Genomic DNA, 23,622 nt, shown 5'->3' with positions numbered 1-23,622 from the left:
GCATAAGCAAATGTGGCGAAGAAAGTTGATGGTGCCCTGCTATCAAAAGATACAGTGTCTAGGGTCTTAAAAGGCTTGAAGGTAAACAAGCAGCCATCTAGCTCGGAAGCAAAAAAGCCCACATGGAAGAAGCACACCAGCCTGTGTGATCACGAGGTGTAAAAAGGATCAGGTATCAGGCATCAAAGAACAAAAAAACCGTATCATTGTGAATGAGGGGGAGTGCAGAGTGGGGATCCAAAGCCCATCTATAGACAACTGGACATCCCTTACAGAAGGGTCACGGGGAGGAGATGAGCCAGTCAGCGTGTGATGTAGCAACGATAAAACATACAACTTTCCTGTAGTTCCTAAATGCTTTCTCCTCCCCGACTATCACGATCCCAATTCTACCTTACAAATCTGGCTACACCAGAGGATGTACAGTGGTACAGATAGAAACTGGAAACACAGGGAATCCAGGACAGATAAACCCTTCAGGACCAATGGTGTGAGTGGCGATACTGCGAGGGTAGAGAGAGGGTGGGTTGGAAAAGGGGAACCGATTACAAGGATCTACATATGACCTCCTCCCTGGGGGACGGACAACAGAAAAGTGGGTGAAGGGAGACGTCGGACAGTGAAAGATATGACAAAATAACAATTTATAAATCCAAGGGTTCTTGAGGGAGGGAGGGACAGGGAGGGAGGGGGGCGAAATAAGGAGATGATGCCAGGGGCTTATGTGGAGAGCAAATGTTTTGAGAATGACGAGGGTCACGAGTGTACAAATGTAGTTTATACAATTGATGTATATATGGATTGTGGTAAGAGTAGTATGAGCCCCCAATAAAATGACTGAACAAAAAGAAAGGAGTTATGAGGACTGAAGGAGACAGAAGATATGAAATAGTCACTGAAGAGAGTAGAATATATAGACTATTTCCGGGAAGAATCAGAACCCAAGTATTTGTGATAATGTATTTAAAATAGAACATGTATCAGTCATGATTGCTCCAGTTTCTCAGAGTTGCAGGGTAAAGGTACAAGAAGTGCAAAAACTGAGATGATTACTCCTGCTGAAACTCTAAAATGGAATCCCCCTTGAAGATATGCACTGTCTATTCCTTTTTGATCTTAATTTTTTCTTCAGAACTTACGATAACTCACACTCTGGATTGGATTTATCTTATCTGCTTCCCATGTTAGGAGGGAAGCTCCTGAGGGCAGTGATGTTTATTGTTTTCTTAACTGCTATAGTCTATGTTAAAGTACACTACCCTGCTGTAGGACAGCAAAGCAGTTATTACACTACCTCCTTTTCTCTCCTCAACCTGTAGCTTAACAAAGGGAAGTGACTGGCTGGCTGATTGCCTAGCTGTTTTATTTTCTTAATAATTTTATCGGCATATAACTCATGTATCACACAATTGGAAAGTTTATTCCTGTTATAAAGGGATATGCACTCATCACCACAATCAATTTCAGAACATATTGTTCCTTACCCCACCTCCTCTGCCACAGTCCTCGGTTATTATTAATCTAGGAACTATCTCTATATACATATCCCTATCCTCAATTTCATATGTAGAAAATAACAGAAAGAATAAACAAACAAAAACGACAAAAACAATAGAGAAAAGCTTCAATAGAAAAGAGAGCAGAAAATATTAAAAACTGAAATAACTTTTAAATAACTCAAAAGGGGATCAAATGATATGGTATTACTTTTAACCTAACTACATTTGCCATAATCAACTTTACAATGCTCTTTGTCTGATAGGAAGGCTATTCACAAACCTCCATACGATCAGAGAGGAGGCTATTCACATCCCTCCATACGATCAGAGAGGTTATTCACATCCCTCCACTACGATCAGAGAGGAGGCTATTCACATCCCTCCATACGATCAGAGAGGTCATTCACATCCCTCCATATGATCAGAGAGGAGGCTATTCACATCCCTCCACTACGATCAGAGAGGAGGCTATTCATATCCCTCCATACGATCAGAGAGGTTATTCACATCCCCCCATATGATCAGAGAGGAGACTATTCACATCCCTCCACTACGATCAGAGAGGAGGCTATTCACATCCCTCCACTACGATCAGAGAGGAGGCTATTCACATCCCTCCATACGATCAGAGAGGTTATTCACATCCCCCCATATGATCAGAGAGGAGACTATTCACATCCCTCCACTACGATCAGAGAGGAGGCTATTCACATCCCTCCATGTGATCAGAGAGGAGGCTATTCACATCCCTCCATGTGATCAGAGAGGAGGCTATTCACATCCCTCCATACGATCAGAGAGGAGCCTATTCACATCCCTCCATACGATCAGAGAGGAGGCTATTCACATCCCTCCATACGATCAGAGAGGTTATTCATATCCCTCCATATGATCAGAGAGGAGGCTATTCACATCCCTCCATGTGATCAGAGAGGAGGCTATTCACATCCCTCCATGTGATCAGAGAGGAGGCCTATTCACATCCCTCCATATGATCAGAGAGGATGGCTATTCACATCCCTCCATACAATCAGAGAGGAGGCTATTCACATCCCTCCATATGATCAGAGAGGTTATTCATATTCCTCCATATGATCAGAGAGGAGGCTATTCACATCCCTCCATACGATCAGAGAGGAGGCTATTCACATCCCTCCATATGATCAGAGAGGAGGCTATTCACATCCCTCCATACGATCAGAGAGGAGGCTATTCACATCCCTCCATATGATCAGAGAGGTTCTTCACATCCTTCCATACGATCAGAGAGGTTATTCACATCCCTCCATACGATCAGAGAGGAGGCTATTCACATCCCTCCATACAAGCAGAGAGGAGGCTATTCACATCCCTTCATACGATCAGAGAGGAGGCTATTCACATCCCTCCATACGATCAGAGAGGAGGCTATACACATCCCTCCATATGATCAGAGAGGTTCTTCACATCCCTCCATATGATCAGAGAGGTTATTCACATCCCTCCATATGATCAGAGAGGAGGCTATTCACATCCCTCCATACGATCAGAGAGGAGGCTATTCACATCCCTCCATATGATCAGAGAGGTTATTCACATCCCTCCATATGATCAGAGAGGTTATTCACATCCCTCCATATGATCAGAGGTTATTCACATCCCTCCATATGATCAGAGGTTATTCACATCCCTCCATATGATCAGAGAGGTTATTCACATCCCTCCATATGATCAGAGAGGTTATTCACATCCCTCCATATGATCAGAGAGGTTATTCACATCCCTCCATATGATCAGAGGTTATTCACATCCCTCCATACGATCAGAGAGGAGGCTATTCACATCCCTCCATACGATCGGAGAGGAGGCTATTCACATCCCTCCATATGATCAGAGAGGTTATTCACATCCCTCCATACGATCAGAGAGGAGGCTATTCACATCCCTCCATATGATCAGAGAGGTTATTCACATCCCTCCACTATGGTCACAGAAGATTAACTGGAGGCTTCATTCAAAGTGGGAACCCTGCAAATGGATTTTTGGGCTCCCACTGTCATCCATAGCCTTCTGCAAATTGGTGCTTACATTTTAAGCTTTGATACCATTCCTTCCTTCCGATTTGGATTTTATTGTTTACAATCCTTGAATCACACAGGATGATGTACTTCTTCCCTGTGTGTTTTAGTTGATGTTTCACTTAGATGGAGGCTTGTTTTGAGACAAGCCTTTAAAATTTCGGGTGCTATTCTTTTTATAATCAGATACTTTCTCATTTCTTCACCACACTCTGCCATAGCATCCACATTTTCAGTGATCTCTGCATGAGGGATAGTTTATCGAGCAGGGCCATAGCATAAGAAATAAATGTTCTAAGAAAGCAGATGGACTTTGGGCTTCTACTTAACTCTTATTTCAGTACAAAAACAGTTTGTTCCAATAATGTGGTATTGTATGATACCTCTATGACATGATCTCTCAAGACAAAATTGGTGCATAAGCAAATGTGGTGAAGGAAGCTGATGGTGCCAAGCTATTAAAAGATAGAGTGTTTGGGGTCCTAAAAGCTCCCCAAGTCAAACAAGCAGCCATCTAGCAGGGAAGCAGCAAAGCCCACATAGAAGCACACCAGCCTGTGTGATACTGGGGTGTTGACCAAAAAAGGTATCAGAGATTCAAAACAAGCAACCAAATCAAGGTGAAGGGGTGGGGATGTAGTGCAGACCCCAAACCTACCTGCAAGATAATTGGACAGTCCCTCTCAGAAGAGCCACAGGGTGGGGTAGAGCAGAGGAAAACATGTAACTATTTTCTAGTTCAGTGGTTCTCCACGTTCCTAATGTTGCAACCATTTAATACAGTTCCTCATGTTGTGGTGACCCCCCAACCATAACATTATTTTCATTGCTACTTCATAACTGTAATTTTGCTACTGTTAAGAATTGGGCGACCCCTGTGAAAGGATCAGTGGACCCCCAACAGGGCACAACCCACAGGTTGAGAACCACTGGTTCTTTAATATTTCCTCCTCCTACTATTATGTTTTTTAATTGTTTTACTTCATTAATCATGTTAGACTTGTGTATGTTCATTTGTATAATTAAGATTGTTCGATACATGAAAGCTAAGATAGATAACCCTTCAGAAACAGTAACAGGAGTAATGGTTCCCTGAGGGAACAGTAAGTGGGGTGGGGTGGGGAGGGAGGGCTGATTACATTGATGACTATAACCTTACCTGAGGGGAGTGAACAAAAGAATTGTATATGAATGGATAGATTGGATGGTTTGAAATGCAGCCAAAAATAGAATAATAAATAAGGGTTCCTGGAGACGAGAATGGGGGACGGAGGGGATAAAGGGGAGCTGATATCAAGGAGTTCAAGAAAGAAAGAAAATGTTTTGAAACTGACTGAGGTAGCTATTATAAAATACTGCTTGATGTGGTTGTACTATGGAATGTTATCATATCTGTAAAAGCTCCCAATAAAATGATAAAAAAAGAAACAATTGTTCTTAGATTAGGGCTAGGATTAAATGCAAGCCCAAAATTCAGTCATGTACCTATTGTTTATATATTCTCTGGTTCACTTTAGAGACTTCATTTGTCACTTTGTGATAGAGAACATTATGGGACATAAGGTAATCCTACCCCAATGGGACATTCGGCAAACCTACTAGTAGTATTATTAATTTGGCCAATGGTACAGAATTTAAAACATTGTTTTGAAAAGGAAATTCTATGCGTATAGGCTGGCTTTTCAGATTACAATACATGAATTGTTGACTTATACAGGTGAAACACGTAAGTGACTAGACACTATTTATACCAACAATGAGGTTTCGGGACAGGCTACCAGTGTTGTTATGTGGTTGGGTATATTGGATCAAATTTTGATTTTCTAGTAACATCAACTTCTCATTTTATTATAACAGAGGGGGTCCTTAAGGCAATGGAAGTTTCTCTAAAGTGTTATTAATTATAAGAGAGTAGTAAACAATTATTAATAACATAAACAAAAACCAAACTCACTGCCATAATGTTGATTCTGACTCATAAGTACTCTATATGACAGAGTAAAACAGGAACGGGATACAAAATTAGACTTCTAGCTTATCTCATAAGCAAAATCAACTGTAGGTTGAGTACAAACGTAAATGCCAAGGCCAAAACTATATAGCTTTCAGCATGAAGCATAAGACACTGTCTTTAGATTTCAAGATGAAAAGAAATTTTAAAACACCAGGTGTACAAAGCACTTATCATAAAGCCAAATGTGACTGATTTGACTCCATCAATGTCAAGAACTGATGTGGATCAAAAAGATGTCAGAAAGAAAAGATGAGCTAGAATATAGAAAATATTTGTCGCACAACAAGGCAAACAATTCAATAGGAAAATGGTTAGTGGTCTTGGACATGCCATCAGAAAAGTAGTTCACAGGCCAATAAAAATGTACCCACTCCTCACTTATCAATATGTACGGATAGCTTATTATAAAGGCCATGTCCTTCTGTAAATCAGTGAGAGTTGGGCTGTCCCTGTCTTCAGAAATGGCATGCCCAGTAGCGGGATTCAAGTAATTTTATAACCAGTTCGCTGCCCTAATGACCATTTTAAGTATAAAAGAAATGGTATATTGAAAGGTAGTTTATTATCTCATACAGTTAACACTTAAATAAGAATAAAAGCACACAAATTAGATTGTTATGAGTTTTAAAATATTAATAAAATATTAAATACCTGACAAAACAATAAAACTATTGTTTAATATATTTGCATATTGCTTCCTGATTGTATCCTCATTTTCAATATTCATTGCTTTTCTCCGAGCATCATCAGCTTTGTGATTTATCCAGAATCATCATTTCATAGCCTCAACAGCAGCAGGGCCCACCACTGCCTGGAGACACCCAGGCCACTGTGTGAACCCCAAGACTTGCCTCTCTAACTTTTTGCTGTATAGTTAGCCAGGTTTTATATTTTGAGATTTCCTCTTAGTAATTTTGAGTAACTTTAAACGCAGACAGCTATAACACAGCTGCTTTAATATCATCTGTGTGTAACTTTTCTTTTCCTGAGAACTGATTGCACTCCACTCTGTTTACCTCCCCTCCCCTCCATTCGGTCTTGATTGGGCTATGTGGGTCCCACGGGGACACCTAGTTTTTGTTTACATGCTGGATATCCTTTGTGTGCACACTGTACACACCATTATGGAAAGTAAAAAGCTCATGAAAATCAAATTCTCTACAATTAAAGACAGCTGAACAATTTATGCTTTTTTTTAAGCCACTGTACAGGTTATTTTAACTATATGGCCATCTTACAGAATTTTAGATAAGATGTTTACTATATTAATTCAATTTATAAAGAATTCATTACATAAAATTAAAGTGACCACATATATATTTAAATCTGTATATTAAAAATATACATGCCCAGAATCTAAGGCCTATATAATTAAAATCTAAGATTGCTGCCATTTTAAAGATAATCTTTGAGTTTTTTCTTAACTTATAAAATGTTTTCCTAACAAAAAGATGGGTAATCTCACACCTGGCAGTTCCCTACAGATAATGAGGCAAATCAGGGAATGTATAGGATGTATTTGCTTGCTATTAGAGTATATGCTTAATTGAGGTAAATTACATCTTAAAAAGTGAAGTAATAGTCTTGAAATGACAAGCTGTAAAATGTCTTTAAACAGTTGCCCTAGCCCAGGATGCAAGTAATTGGCTAAGCTGCATGTAAACTATTTCGGTGGCTGCAAAGCATTTCCATTCATCATTCGATGTGTTACTTTGTGCAAGGCATTTTGCTTGATGCTCTAGGGAATACAAACTAAACACAAACTCCCCGAAACAAAACAAAAGCAGTGGTGTGGTTAGCAGGTGTGCACATATGATGCTGCAGAAACCAAGATATCTAAGAAAATATTTTAGGAGTTTCGAGTGCGATAGTGATCACAATGGAAATCAACTTCTCTAAGTGCTAAGTAGCTAAAATATTTTCTTGGACGTCTTGGTTTCTGCAGCATCATACATGCAACAGTGTACACCTGCTAACCACACTACCACTTGTACAAATAAGAGCTCTGGTGGTGGTGCAGTTGTGCACTGGACTGCTGGAGAAAGAAGAAGCTTTCTACTCCCATAAAGAGTTGTAGTCTTGCAAACACACAGGGACAATTCTACTTTGTCCTAAAGAGTCACCATGAGTCAGAATCCACTTGGCATTGAGTTTCTTTTCCCCACATTATAATGTATGTATAGGCAATAAGTAAAACATATAAAATATATGTTTTATGTATTTCTTACACACACATACAATTTTTGTGATAACTGAATATAGACAGTGGTCAGTGAGCAGTGAATACTCAATAAATGGCTGCTGTCAAGGCATATCTCCTTTACCCTCCATGACTTCCTATGTCCTTCGGGAAACACTGTGAACTGGCAAACATTGAGAGTTACATTATGGCACTCATTGTAGTGACTTTGGACTGTGTCATCTTAGTTAAGGAGTGTATCTCAGGATTAGTGTTGACCACAGGAGAAACCTGTGCAGAAGACTTTGCAGGTTAGCTCAAGAGCCCTGGTGAAGGGCAACTCGTGTGTGTTGTTTCTGTTGTTGCTGATACACAGCTCACCGTGTTGGCCTGAGGAACTTGAAGTCTGAGTAACTCCCTGTTCTGTGTTTGTCCACATTCAGATTACCTGATGTCTGGCTCATGGTAAGGGCACCAGTGTCTCTCGCAGGTCACTCATGGCCACAGTTGGAGGTGTGAGAAAAAGATAAGGGTTCCAGGTGGCCTTACAAGTTATACTTAGTTTCTGCTTTCTTTTTACATCCATCTAGCTGACCTTTCTGCCAGCTTAGCACAGGGACTTCAGACTCACTATGAGATGCAGAGACAACAGTATTGCATGGACTGTATTAGAATGACCAGCTCTCATCTTTCTTAAGGTCTAATCCCTCAGACAAGGAGCCTTGCTGGTGCTGTGTGTTAGGTGTTGGGCTACTAACGGAAAGTCTGGTGGTTCAAATCTACTCTGTGGCAGAAAAATGAGGGTATCTCTGCTCCTTTAAAGGTTTACAGTCTTGGAAAATCCTCTACTGTTCCTATGAGTTGGGATTTATTCCATCGCAGGAGCTTTGGGATTTTAAAGAGTGTTGCTGTCAGTCAGAATTGACCCACAGCCGTTTCTTTGGAATGCTCAAAATAAATCCTACATTCCGTGCCACTCACAGGGGTTCTGTTTTTCTGGATGAACTCTGACACACACACCGAGAGTGGTCCCAGAGGAACATAAGCCTGTGGGTGGGTGTCTAACTGGTTCTTGGTTTTCTGGAGTTGTGCTCTGCTCTCATTCAATTGACAGGCTGGTGGTTAAGTGGATACTGGTAAGGTGAGATAAACAATGGCAAGAGTCCATCGACTATATAAATATACTTAAAGTGATTATAAAGGATAAGGCTCTGAGTGATGAAGGAACTCTGCGTTAAAAAAGGAAGGGGCGAGAGTGAAAACCCAGATTGTTGCTGTTAGGTGCTACTGAGTCCACTTTGATTCACTGTGACCCAGTGCAGACGTTTTCTGGACTGTTACCACAGCACAAAGCGAAGGCTATAGGCTCCTACAAGATTTTAGTCTTGAAAACACTCTAGAGGGTTGTGAAGAGTCAGGACTGACCTGATGGTAGTGGGTTAGCCTTCATGGAAGAGGGTTACTGGGTTGGGTTTGAACTGCCATTAAAAAAATTGGGGCGGGGGGTCAGAGCTGAGTGAGTAACCAGTGTGGCGGGGGGTCAGAGCTGAGTGAGTAACCAGTGTGGTCCCAGGGATACACTCAAGGGATCAAAAAACATCTAGGTATACCTTATGAGAAACCACACTTTTCTCAGTCTGTAAAGTCCCGATTTCTAATAAGCACACACAAGTGTAATCCTGTGGGCACCTGAATTTCAACACAAACTTCATTTCCACATTTGCAGGGTCTCTTCTTATCTAAAATTTGGGGTAGGGAAATGTGAGCAGACTGCAGCGAAGTGTGGAATTTGAACCCTTAAATTCTGCCCTGTATCCTTTACTAGTAGATGTATTGCTACTCTACTTGGAAAGCTAGTCTTGTTTGAAGAATGTTTAAAGTTCTTCCTTGAAAGTACTGCCTTGCAAATAGTCAGATTGAAGTCTAGTATGAGCTAAGGAATGAGTTACAAAATGTTGCTTCTGAAAGCAGAATATAATACAATTAGATACATTTGTCAATTTTATATACACAGAAATTTGAGGAGCAATTGTGAAAATGGATCCTAAGAGTGTCAGATTATAGTGAGAGGAATAAAATGTTGGGTCCTTCCAAACTTACTGATGAGCATTCACAGAGCAGACACTAAGGATTTAATTTATTAGCCAGAGTGTCTCAGTTTGCTTGGTTTATTGAGTGAAACCCGAACTCAATGGTGACCTGTACCATAGTGGATGATATGCGATGACAATGAAGTTACTTTTTGTAGCACAGAGAGGAAGGCTGAGAACCACTGCTCTAGACAAATGTCCACTGGAGTTTCAAATTTACTCCCAGTTGAGAACTACTTGTGTCGAAATGTTACTCAAAGGCTTAAGGACACTGGGGGCCTACAGCAGATTTCTTGTGTAAAACCAGTCCACCTATTGTTCACTTCTGTCCCCAGGGGTATCCAGAGGAAATTCCCTTTCCAAGACTATCAGCATACATTCATGAGAACCCTTGCAAGCCTGAAGAGCCCTGTGGTAGTTAAACTGTGTACGCCAGAAATGGCCGTGGAAACTGCTGCAATGGCACCGGGCTCCATGAATCCATAGAGCCAGTAGGATTCTGGATGGCACAGGCCAAGCGGTGGCATAAAATCTCCAAAGACAAGGTGGCTGTGATTACTGGCATGGGCAACAGAGTGAAAGCAGAAGAGTCTAATTTGCAAAGGTCTTTGGATTGTTAGTTGACCATTGTGTCCTTTTAGCTCCTGAGTGGCACAAAGGGTTTAGCACTTGATTACTATTTGTATTACTAGTGAGTTATATGTTGGGCTACCAACTACAATGTTCATAGTTTGAAACCACTAGATGGCTCTGCGGGAGAAAAATGAGGCTTTCTATTTCCATAAACTTTCAGTCTCAGAAACCCAGAGGGGCAATTTTACCCTGTCCTATAGAGTTGCTATGAGTCAGAATCAATTTGATAGTGAGTGTGGAGTTTCTTTGGACATGATAACATGATAACTGATGAACTGTAGGAGTCCTGAGATACCACTGGCCACCATTCAGAGGAGACATCGATGCTGGTCAGGTCAGTGATGGCGTTTGGCTTGAGGTGTAGCACAGCAGGCCTGGTGTGTCTATATTTCTACCCCGTGGTTATTTGTGTGGTTCTGGAAGGCATAATTAGAATGAGATTTAAAAAGTGATAAGATCCCCAATTTGGCTCCCGGACATGAGTACTGAGGGTTGTTATGGTAGAAAAGACTAAATGGCATTTGATAACGTACAGTGAGTACAGGAAGGGTAATACAGATGCTTGATCCCCTCCTTTTATTTAGATTTTTATTTAAGATAAAATAGTTTATATTGTATCTGCCAAAGATGACCAAATATTGCGCCCCCCCCTCCCTCTCACACACACACACCCTTTATTTAATCACATTTTCAAGCCAGGGTTTTTTGATGTTTCAATATCATATATATTTGATACATTTTAATTTACTGTAGGTGTTCTTTGTGATGTTCCAATTGCTCTCAAGTCATTCTGACATGACCCCATCAAACCTTGCATGTTCCCTTTTTCTGTCAAGCCTCATCTTGTACTTCCCTGTCACATATCTGTAATCATTTCTCCATGGAATTCTATTTTCTTTTTAGGCCAACTCATAACACAATTTGTCATTGTTTCTAGAAACTTTCAGTAGACAGAAAATATAAATAATACTAAAAAAAGGCCTTAAGGTCATATAGTAATACTTCCTACTCAAATTTTTAATTGGAAGTTAATTATTTAACCTCTTGAGTTTCTTATGCTAAAAATGTTGGTCCTTAAAGATATCTTTTAATTACATTTTCCTTAAATGTATTGAATCCTTTTTATATTTATAACTACTCAATTGCACTAGCTTATAATTATAAGTTTCAAATAAAAATCAATATTGTCACTAACAATATTACCATTACTATATTTTTTCAGTTTCTTTTTGTTTTTCAGTTTCTTTTATCTTTAGAATTTATCCCACTAAGAATTTACTGTGTTTGGTTACTATATTTAATGGCACTTGGAACACTTAATCTGTATAGTTTTGCCATTAGCTTCTTATATGTTTTTTAAAAATGTTCTAATTATGTAATTGTCCATATTTATTTAAACTCAGTAATAACTTACACATTCAGAGCTCCAAAAGCAAGCATGTATGTTTCTAGGTCCATCAGAAATTTGCCTCACACTTGTTCTCTATTTCTTTATAAAGATACACACACACACACACACACACACACACACATACACACATATACATACACAATTCTCCCTGCTTACATAAAAGGCAGAATATGATACACATGGTTATGTACTTAAAAAAGTTAACAGTACACTTCTGATGTGACTTCATGAGCTAGTCTTTTTTTTAAGTCATTTTATGGGGAGTTCGTACAACTCTTATCACAATCCATACATCCATCCATTGTGTCAAGCACATTTGTACATTTGTTGCCATCATCATTCTCAAAACATTTGCTTTCTACTTAAGTCCTTGGTATCAGCTCCTCATTTTCCCCCTCCCTCCCAACCCTCCCCCATGAACCCTTGATAATTTATAAATTATTATTATTTTGTTGTATCTTACACTGTCCAACATCTCCCTTCACCCACTTTTCTGTTGTTCATCCCCAAGGGAGGAGGGTTATTTGTAGAGTCTTGTAATCAGTTCCCCCTTTCAACCAGTATCTCCACTCTCGCCACTGGTCCTGAAGAGTTCATCTGTTCTGGATTCTGGCTTTTCCAGTTCTTATCTGTACCAGTGTACATCCCCTGGTCTAGCCAGATATGTAAGGTAGAACTGGGATCATGATAGTGGGGGGAAGGAAGCATTCAAGAATTAGAGGAAAGTTGTATGCTTCATCGTTGTTACACTGCTCCCTGACTGGCTCGTCTCCTCCTCGCGACCCTTCTGCTAGTCTTCTGACTAGAACTAAACTGAGTCTGTAGATAGCTTGGAGGAGAACTGACATCTTCATAAAACTACTGACTTTTCCCATCCACCCACTCATTGACATGGTGCATATATCTAAAACTTTTTAAACTTCATCAATTTAATTGCTATGTAAAAGTCTTACAAATACTTTGTTAAGCTTATTCCCGAGTAAAAAATGAATATATATATATATATTTGTTTTTTTTAATCTTTAAAAAAAAATTATTTTAACAATTTATTGGGGCTCATACAATTCTTTTCACAGTTCATACATATACATACATCAATTGTATAAAGCACATCTGTACAGTCTTTGCCCTAATCATTTTTTTCTCTTTTCTTCTTTTACATTTTATTAGGGACTCATACAACTCTTACCACAATCCATACATATACATACATCAATTGTATAAAGCACATTCATACATTCCCTGCCCCAATCATTCTCAAGGCATTTGCTCTCCACTTAAGCCCCTTGCATCAGGTCCTCTTTTTTTTCCCCCCTCCCTCTCCATTCCCCTCTCCCTCATGTGCCCTTGGTAATTTATACATCGTTATTTTGTCATATCGTACCCTATCCGGAGTCTCCCTTCCCCCCTTCTCTGCTGTCCCTCTCCCAGGGAAGAGGTCACATGTGGATCCTTGTAATCAGTTCCCCCTTTCCAACCCACTCACCCTCCACTCTCCCAGCATCGTCCCTCACACCCTTGGTCCTGAAGGTATCATCCACCCTGGATTCCCTGTACCTCCAACCCTCATATGCACCAGTGTACAGCCTCTGTCCTATCCAGCCCTGCAAGGTAGAATTCGGATCATGGTAGTTGGGGGGAGGAAGCATCCAAGATCTGGGGGAAAGCTGTATTCTTCATCGATACTACCTCACACCCTAATTAACCCATCTCCTCTCCTAAACCCCTCTATGAGGGGATCTCCATTGGTCAACACTATATATTTGTTAATGAGAATATATACATAAGAATGTATACCAACTCAATGATTTCTGTATGTACAATTCAGTGGCTGATTATATTCTTCAAGTTGACCATTCCCCTTTCCTTTTCTGAATTGCTTCCTCCACAAGCATAAAAACTCACTGACTCCTAAGTTTCTATCTAATCTTTCAAGGTGTTGTCAATTTGATCCCATGATCCCATAAATACTTCTTAAGTCAGAAAAATGCTTAAGACAATCATTTATTAGTAATTAAGCTAAATATATGATGCTATTGCAAATTTTACTATTTTTAAGATGCTGTTTTTGAAATGTTTGTTACTGGTTTGTAGGTACCATATATACTTGAGCATAAGCTGACCCGAATATCAGCCGAGGCACCTACTTTTACCACAAAAACTGCATTTAAAAAAGTTCTGAATGCTGTATCTTTTGTAAGCCGGCATCATCGGCGTTCTTTACCACATTTGCTATGCACCCATTTTGTCTTCAGCCATCGTGCTGGGAAGTTGAGCATCACAGAATGCCAGGTTAATAGAACAAAGTATTCTTGTGTTGAGGGAGCGCTTGACTAGAGGCCCAATGTTCATCTGCCTAAAACTTTTAACAGTTTCTTTTAAAAACTCTTCTGGCAGGGCCCAATTTTATGTTTGTTAATTTGTCTCCTCCCAGCAATTTAGTCTCACTGCCTGGGTGCAGATTCACAAAGAGAATTCTAGCGAGTGACATTTAGTGAGGCAGTGTGTGAACTAAGACTTGAATTCGTACCTATTTTAGCTATAAGGCTATTTACAGGCTCTAACTTCATAGAATATTATCAGTCCCTCTCCTGTCTTCCTGCTGACCTAGGGGCTTTCTGTGGGGTCAGCTGTGCAAGTACTCTTAAGGAGCACCAAGCAATTCTGTAGCCAGATTAGAAATCCACCTTTGCCTTTTGTTTTCTGAGCAGTAAATCTTTTGACAAAAACGCTAAATTGCTTCTCTAGAAAAATAAAGATGAAATGTTTATTTTAATAAAAAAAAAGACCTGAAAAACTCGGCTTATACATGAGTATATACAGTATATACTTAATTTTGTATATTTACCTTATATCTAGTTATTTTGCTAAATTAATTTATTAATACTAATAGTTTATCTATAAATTAATTTGGTTTTTATGCTTATACATTAATGTTGTATGTGAATAATGGCTGTTTTCCCTTGTCTAATCTGTACACTTTCCATTTCATTTTCTTGCCATAATGCACTAATGAAGACTTTTGGTACAAAGATGAATGAAAATTTTAAGAGTGATCTTCATCATCTTCTTTATCTTCAAAGGAATGTTCGTAAGAATTTGCCTTCAGAATAATATTTGCTGTAGAAAAGATATCTTCAGGAAATTCTACTCTGTGGTTAAGAGCTCTTTGGAAAAATTAAAAATCAAATGCTTTTCAGCATCTACAGGGAGTACCTTATGATTTCTATTTCATATTAAATAGTAAATTTCATTCATTGATTTCTTAATATATCAATTTTGTACCCTAGAGTACAGTCATGCTAGAAATGATACTTTTGTTCTGTTAGTTCTTAGGAGGTATAGACTTAAAAAAATCATCTAACTCCTCTAGTTGTGTTAAAGGGAGGATCCAAACTTCTTAGCTGATCATGAACTGGAAGTATAAGCTCTCCTTCACTGTTGCATCCATTCAAAACATATTTTCATGGTTGCATTCCATCAAAACCGCTTTTATTGTTAAAAAAGATTACCACATGGATGTCAAATTGAAAGGTGCCTTCTCAGTGCTTACCTTCTTCAACCAATCAGCGGTATTTTAAAAATCCTTTGTTTAACCTGTCTGAACTAGGATTTGTTACTTCACTAGCAATGTGACCATGAACAAATGCAAACAGTAAAACCATCAGCTTTGTAAGGGCTGCTGCGAAGATGAGCTAAACCTACTGAGTTCGGTCAAGCCAATTCTGACTCACAGTGACCTTATGCAACAAGAGTAGAGCTTTCCCATAGGGGTTCCAAGGCTGGCATTGTAACAGCAACAGAAGGGCCTATCTTTCTCCCACAGAGTGGAAGGTAATTCAAACATCCAGCCTTTTTATTAGCAGCTGACAACTCACTCACTGCTGACTCAGAGTGGCCCTGCAGGGCAGGGCAGACCTGCCCCTGGGGTTTCCAAGACTGTAAATGTGTACATGCTCCCAACAAGCAGCTAGTGGTTTCAAACTAAGGACCTTGAGGATCACAGCACAGCTAACTCATAACCAGTAAAAACCAAACCCTAACTGATTCCGATTTGCGCAACTTGTATAGAATAATATACACCTCAGACATTCGATCTATCCTTCCTATTCCTATTGCTTACTCTCCTCTTCCGGGGAAACGACTTTAAAATACATGCTGGTTTGATTTGTTTCTTGAGACATCATTTTCTCAGTCTTCCTCCAGTCTGACTTTAGGCCTCAGTGCTCAGCTCCGCTTCTCTGCCTGCACCCATTTCCACATGTTTTCACCCGTGGTCTTCGAGGTCACGTGTCTGTTCATGATTCCCAAACACAGCCCCTCTTATCATCTCAACCCTGAACCCCAGAACTAAGTAAACTACTTACTGCTCGACCAGCCCACTTAATAGCCAAAGGAAGTTTTGAAATTTGGGTTATTATTCCACACCTTCAAACCCTGTTTCAATCCACCATCATATTCCGCTTGGGCTACTAAAGTACTGGTCTCTTTTCTACACTTGCCTTTCTACAAGCTACTACCGTTGAAGTCACACTTCTGCTTCAACGTTCTCCATATGGCTTCCTATCTTATTCTAGTTCCTTCTAGATATGGGTCTGCAACCTTTGTTTTAAAGGATTAGAGAGCAAATATTTTAGGATTTGTGAACCAAATAGATACTGTACAATGAGGAAATATTATATATTTAAATATAAATGTACATAAGCTGTCGTATAAAATTATTGTATCTGTGGTATGCATATAAAGTTTACTAACATGTTTCAGTTTAGAACGCTTCCTTTGTCTGTCACAACCTGACTCTCACTCACGGCGATCTCATGCGTAACAGAGCAGGACTCTGCTTCATAGGGTTTCAGTGCCTGGAGGTTTGAAGGCATTTTGGTAGGCCTTTCTTCAGTGGTCCTTCTAGAATTTCCAGTGGTTCTCAACCTGGGGGCCGAACGACCCTTTCTCAGGGGTCGCCCGATTCATAACAATAGCAAAATCACAGTTATGAAATAGCAACGAAAATAATGTGATGGTTGTGGGGTCACCACAACGTGAGGAGCTGTATTAAAGGGTCGCGGCATGAGGAAGACTGAGAACTGCTGGTCTAGACTGAAACCGCCCAACTTTGTGTTAGCTAGCCAAGTGTGTTATATTTGTACCACACAAGGGCTCCTATATTTTCACAGCATTTCATTAACATGTGCTGAATAAAAACAGTGTATCAGTGCAAGGGCATTAAAATCCAAGTTACATGATGCCTTTTGTAAACAAGTCAAACAACAGCAGACTTACTTTAAATTACCGATTCTCATTTCAGAGCTTTCTGTAAGTTTCTTCGTTTCTTCTTTCCACCTATTGGTTGCCTTCTGTTGAGATATTAAGAGATGTCTTAATTCAACTGTGGAATTTTGATTACTCTCTTCCATCTCTCTCAGCTGAACTTCAAATCCATGTTCCTTTATGGAAATCTCATGTTCCATTGCACTGATCTAAGAAATAAAAAGAGCATGGTACTTTCATTTCTTCTAGTACATTCACTGATCAATGATATAGACAAAAGGAATAATTCATGGTGTTGTGTAAAGTAGAGACATGTTTAGATGAAAACTCTGTAAATTATTAACTGTAATTTGTCTTCATTACAAAGACACCCTATATTATAATACAAATTTAGTCATACCAAGAATATGATACATTGTAAATTTTTTTGCAACTTACCCCAACAACTTCAAATTCCAAAAATAAAAAAAAACTTTACCTCAAATATAAATCTACTCTTTTCACTCTTTTGTTGTCAGTGTTCATATAAAGTGTTCATGTTCCAAGTAAGTCACTCAAGCTGTTTTTGATTTATATATTAAATTATAGGTATTTCAAACAGTTGTGTAAAGACAAAGAAAAATAATACACAAGAATATATTTACTTCTGTCAGTATACTACTGATGAATGATATGTACTTTTGCCAGGAAGAAAAGGCAGATATTAATTTTCAGAATCTTAGATGAAAAAGTTTTCAGTCTACTTCTGATGAATGAAGACAAAAAGCAAATGCTCAATGGATATTTGGGTTCAAGGAGAGAATTGAACTCTGATCACCTAAGGGATTTAATATATGTAATAAATTACCTTTTCTTACCTATATACCATCTTTGGAGCAACTGAGAAAATTGCTATTCAAGTCATTTTCAGTGTTTTGTCGTTTAGATGATAAATCCTAGTGACTATAGGCTACAAGGTCACCTGACTTTTGTTGAGTGTTCTCAGCCCATCTTGGCTTTGCTATGCTACGGGAATATTGTAAGGAATACATACGATATTTTGAAGTGATGTGATTTAAAAGCAGCTATGCTGCTTTAATGTAAGTCTAAGATGGCTTTCAAACTTAATACAAAATGAGTAAGTTCCTCAATTTTACCAATTGAGAAACACCAAAGCCTAACAAAAATCAAAATTTATGAAGAATAACCACAAACACCCTATCTTTGCAATCTTTGCTATATGCAGCATGATTCCTAAAATGCTTTAATTTGTCCTAAGTGTACACAGTAGAAATTTAAGACTTTATGAATGCAGACATTGGAAAATATCCTTGGATTTCCTAATTCTATGTCGAGCACTCTATGCAAGCTTCCTCAGATTTCTGGACATCTGATATAATTTTTAAATAAATGGATTTTGCAAAATTTAATTTAGATGCACTCTTCCTCCTTCCCTGTCCCAGTCTTTTTCTTCTGGAGAAGTCATGGCTCTGATTATCTTGGGTGAAAACACACATCCCAAACTCTATCAGGATCTGTCTCTCTCTTCTCCCCACCCCCACCACATATTAAAAACTGACCTATATATGGAAATTTATGTATAACTTTTGACTCCCGTAAAACTTTTACTAATAGCCTACTGTTGACAGGAAACCTTACCAAAAACATAAACAGTTGATTAGCACATATTTTGTGTGTTACATGTCTTACACACTGTGCCTACATAAATATCTGTATTTTCAGTGAGATAAAAAAGGTATTTCACAAAGAGTGCAAAAATTTCTGCCTGCTGCCTCGCTGACGTGACAGCACCATGAATCTTTTCCTTCCTTCCTTCTTGGACAGAGCTCCTTATGCTGGATTCATGTATCTTGACATGGTGGTCAACTGAAGACCTGAATGCATGGGGCACATCAAGCAATACATCTCTATCTTTTAATGTCATGACTTTTCTCTCCTTCTTGGGCTCACTTCCAGCATCACTACTGGCACTTGCTAAGACCCCATGGCTTACAATATTGTACTAAACACGACTAAAAATGCTGACTGTGAGAGATCGCATTTACTGGTAAGACAAACTGCTCATATGAGAGGATCAGCGTCATGGTATTTCACTGTTGTTTTAAACCCATTTATATGAGGAAGTCAAAGCCATTCTGTTCAAAGGTATATGGTTTTCCAATTGTCTTCCTAACTCACTGCTACTTGCAAAAATCTATTTATAGTTTGACAAACCTTGCTCTAAGGTCCTTATGACCACCTGATTATGCTTATTTTTCTTAGCTCATATTTTTTCACTCTCCTCCCTTTGCTGCAATCATATTGCCGCCCTACTGGCCCCTTGCGTTCTTTTCATGTGTCGTTCCCATTTCTTGGACTAATCTTTCCCCTCCTGTTACTTTTCTGTTACTTTTTCCCCCTTATCATGATGTTACCTAATGGTTCAAGTTGTGAGGATTTTTGCTTTCTTCACATTGAATTGTAATCCATTCTGAAGGGTTCAATCCTTAATCTTCCCCAGAAAGTGTCTCAGATTCTTATATTCAAAAAGGTTTTGTCATCTGCATACCATAGGTTGTCAATAAACTTTCCTCCAACTCTAATGCCAAATTCTTCTTCATATAACCTGGATACACACCTTTCCTGATTTTAAAACATGCAGTATTCCTTTGTTCTGGTCACACAACTGCCTTTAGATCCATGCACAGGTTCCACATGAGCACATTCAAGAGTTCTGGAATTCTTCTCAAGTTTGTTGTGATCCACAGTCAAATGCCTTTGCAAAGTGACTAAACCACAAGTAAACATATTTCTGAAATTCTCTGCTTTCAGCTAAGATCCATCTGACATCAGCAATGTTATCCCTTTTTCTTTGTCCTCTTTTGAATCTGGCCTGAAGCTCTAACAGCACCCTGTCAATGTAGTGCCACAGCCTTTGTCAGAGGATCTTCAGCAAAATTTTACTTGTATGTGATATTACTAACATTGTTCTATAATTACATTGCGTTCGGTCACCTCTCTTTGGAATGAATACAAACATGAATCTCTTGCAGTCAGTCAGTTGATCAAGTAGGTGCCTTCAAATGTCTTGGCTTAGACCAGGAGTGTTCCAGTGCTTCTCCAGCTTGCTGAAACATTTCCGTTGGTACTTCGTCAATTCCTGGAGCCTTATTTTTGGATAGTGATTTCCACTGCAGCTTGTACTTTTTCCTTTAGTACCATTGACTCTTGCTCATGTGCTACCTCGTGAAAAGGTTGAATGTTGACACGTTCATTCTGGTACAATGGCTGTGTATTCTTTCCCTCTGCTGCTACTTCTTAAATTGTTCAATATTTTGCCTCCCCATAGAATCTTTCAATATTGCAACACGAGGCTTGAAATTTTTCTTGATTTCCTTCCTTCTCAGTTTTTTGTACACGTCACTATAATATTTCACTTTGTCTACTTGAGGTGCCCCCAAGGGGCAGTTCAGTTTGTAGATTTCTTTTTTTTCCCATTTGAATTAGCCAGCAAGGTTGTTGCTTAAGGAAGCAAATGGTTAAGATCAAGTCTCACAGTCTCTTCTGACATCCACTTTGATCTTTTCTCTCTCTTTCTTTCTTGTGTTTTTAATTACTGTTGCTTTCTTCCTGCATGATGTTCTTGATCTATTCCACAGCTGATTGGGTCTTCTTTCATTAGTGTTCAATTCAGTAAATCTGTTCTTGACATTCAGGTGGGATAGACTCAAGGTTGTATTTTGGCTACTTTGGATTTGCTTTAATTTTCTTCAGTATCAAACTGAACTTACATATGAGCAAGTGATGGACTCTTCTACAGCCCATGACCTGGATTTAGCTGCTGATACTGAGTTACTCCACAGTCTCTTCACACAGATGTAGTCAACTTGATTTCTGTGTATTCCATCTGGAGATGTACCCTTGTATAGTCATCATTTGCATTGTTGAAAAAAGATATTTTCAATAGAGAAGTTGTTGGTATTGAAAATTCTATCTTGCAATCTCCAGCTTCATTTCCACCATCAAGACCATATTTTCAACTACTGTTCCTCCCCCTCTGTTCCCAGCTTTGGTATTCCAATCACCAATAATTATCAATGCATTGCAATCGCATGTTTGACCAATTTCAGAGTGAAGATGTTTGTAGAATGTTTGCATCACTAGAGTTAGTGGTTTGTGCATAAATCTGAATTATAAATGTATTGATTTTATTTGCTTGTATAGTAACAGATACTATTCCATCACAGACAGCATTGTACTTCAAGGTAGATCTTGAAATGTGCTTTGATGATGAACGCAACCATCATTCCTCCTGATTGTCATTCCCAGTATAGTGAACCATAAAGTTTTCTGATATAAAATGGCCAATACCTGTCCATTTGAGTTCACCAAGACCCAGAATATTGATCTTTATGTGCGCCACTTCATTTTGCATGACTTCCAGGTTTCTTAGATTCACACTTTGTACATTCCAAACTCCAATTATTAACTGATGTTTGCATATGTTTCATCTCATTTTCAGTCGTGCAACATCAACAAATGAAGATCTGGAAGGCATTACTCTGGCAGGCTTTACTCCATCCATGTCATTATGTTCTCCACTTGCACAAGGAGAACCTCTTCCTCAGTCTTGTTTTGAGTGCGCTTTCCTCCCTGAGGGGCTCTCTTCTGGTAACATCACCGACGGTTTTCTGCTTCCCCTCACGAGGATTCCACTCTCTGACGATGTTTTGATGCTCTATGAGGTTTTAATGGCTAATTCCTCAGCAGTGAACAGTTTATTCCTTCTTCATAGCTTTGTTGAAACCTTTTCACTTTGGATGACCCAGTGGGATTTGAAATGCCAGTGACATAGGTTCGGTCACTTAATGTATAGACTCTTAGCCTCTGTCCTCCTCTGGCGAGTGCTGCAAGGCTCTTTCAGTCATGATAAATGCCGCCCACTGGTATAAGTGGGTGGGGTGGTCCTGAGGGGGAGCAAGATAAAGACTTTCATATCAAAGGGAACTGACTTTTGAATTTGTCAAAGGGGCGAGGGTAAATGAGGGAAGGTAAAACAACAGACAGATGGGTGTTCAACTGACTGAAGTGGGAGTTGGTGGTTCACAAAGTGAAGAAGATAAATCAATGAGAAGGAGAAGGGCAAGCTGCTGGAGGGTTGGATTAGTAGTTTAAACTGTTGAACAGTCTGAAATGTAATTGATTATCTGGATGTAAACCTCCCCTATAATTTACAGTACAAAATCCTTAAAAAAACGAATAAATAAAAATACTGATACTTTTCTCATAGGATTATAGTTTGTCAAGTAACAGTACTGTAATGCAAAACCCAGAATAACATTTTGCTCAGAGAGTTTTTGAACAAGCCTTCCAATTTGGTATGTAGTCATTCTTTCCTCCTCGTTTGACAGGCAGTTTTATTGTCCTTAAACTCCAGGCATCGGCTGACTTTTAAGGATTTTGCTATGAGGAATATTACCAAACCACCTGAAATTTTGCTTTATCTTTCCGTGAAGAGCTGCCATCACCAAGGCTCGTCATGCCTACAAGCCAGGAGTCTCCATTTTAAATATGTGAGACAGAGAAATGCTTCCTTTTCTTTTAGCCTACCATAGCGTCGAACTTCATAACCATTAGTATCATTCCAAAATTCCAAATAAACAACCTGTTTGTGTTTCCTCTTTCAATTCCTCTTTCTTTCCTACTCAATTGAACTTAGTTACTGGGTAAATGCTGTCCTTTTGATTTTAAATGGTTAATTATTCAGAGGGGAATTCAATTGAGCAATCACTCTGTAACAGGAAAACATTGACTAATTGTGGCAAAGTGAAAAATTCAATAGACACAACCTCTATTTTATAGAGTAAAATATTGATTGGGGGAAAGATAAATGTGCAAATAACATCCACTTGTTCTTTTAGAACAATTGCCTCTTGGTTTATGCAAAGATTTTTGATGAGCACACTTACGTGTTCTGGAATTCTAGTCCTGTATTAAGCCAAAAGAAGGGAATAAATAAATATTATGGAGGACTAAAAGTAGAAGAGACGGAATCTCATTAAGACAATCAGGAAATCTTTCTAAACTAGAAAATATTAGCAAAACATTACTCAAAATACAGATTACAATTTATTGTGAATTAGGTGATGGCATACAGAGCAGATCCGCCAGTTTTATACTTAATAATCCATATACATTTAATTTTAATTCATCTAGTGCAATTCCCTTAATGTAACCTTATATATCTTATTTACTCCGTATTTTCAGTTTCCATTCCTCTTTCTTTCCTGAGCTTTTGATCTTGAAATGGTTTCTTATTCTAACAGAAAGGGCGTTCAATTCCAGATCTGAAAGATGACTAATGACCAGAGTGTCCAGGGCCCCAACAGTCTCTAACCAACCAGTAAGCCTGGTCTTGTATATTTTGCAGTCTGTTCCACATGTTTCTCCCACTCTCTCCAGGCGCGTCTCATGTGATGCTTTACACAGCAG

At 39.0% G+C, this 23,622-nt stretch overlaps 1 protein-coding gene across 1 annotated transcript in view; it reads right to left on the bottom strand.

Moving 5' to 3' along the window:
* The window catches only part of SCLT1 (sodium channel and clathrin linker 1), a 223,238-nt gene that overhangs the window by 55,170 nt on the left and 144,446 nt on the right, over positions 1-23,622 (bottom strand). Inside the window, exon 18 of the mRNA XM_075543790.1 lies at positions 17,164-17,360. Within this exon, the coding sequence (XP_075399905.1) occupies positions 17,164-17,360 (197 nt within the window). The remainder of the gene's footprint in view (positions 1-17,163; positions 17,361-23,622) is intronic.

Source organism: Tenrec ecaudatus, chromosome 3, assembly GCF_050624435.1.
Source record: "Tenrec ecaudatus isolate mTenEca1 chromosome 3, mTenEca1.hap1, whole genome shotgun sequence".
Taxonomy (NCBI): domain Eukaryota; kingdom Metazoa; phylum Chordata; class Mammalia; order Afrosoricida; family Tenrecidae; genus Tenrec; species Tenrec ecaudatus.
Note: the sequence above shows the minus strand (reverse complement) of the source record. Positions and strands in the feature narration are given on the sequence as shown.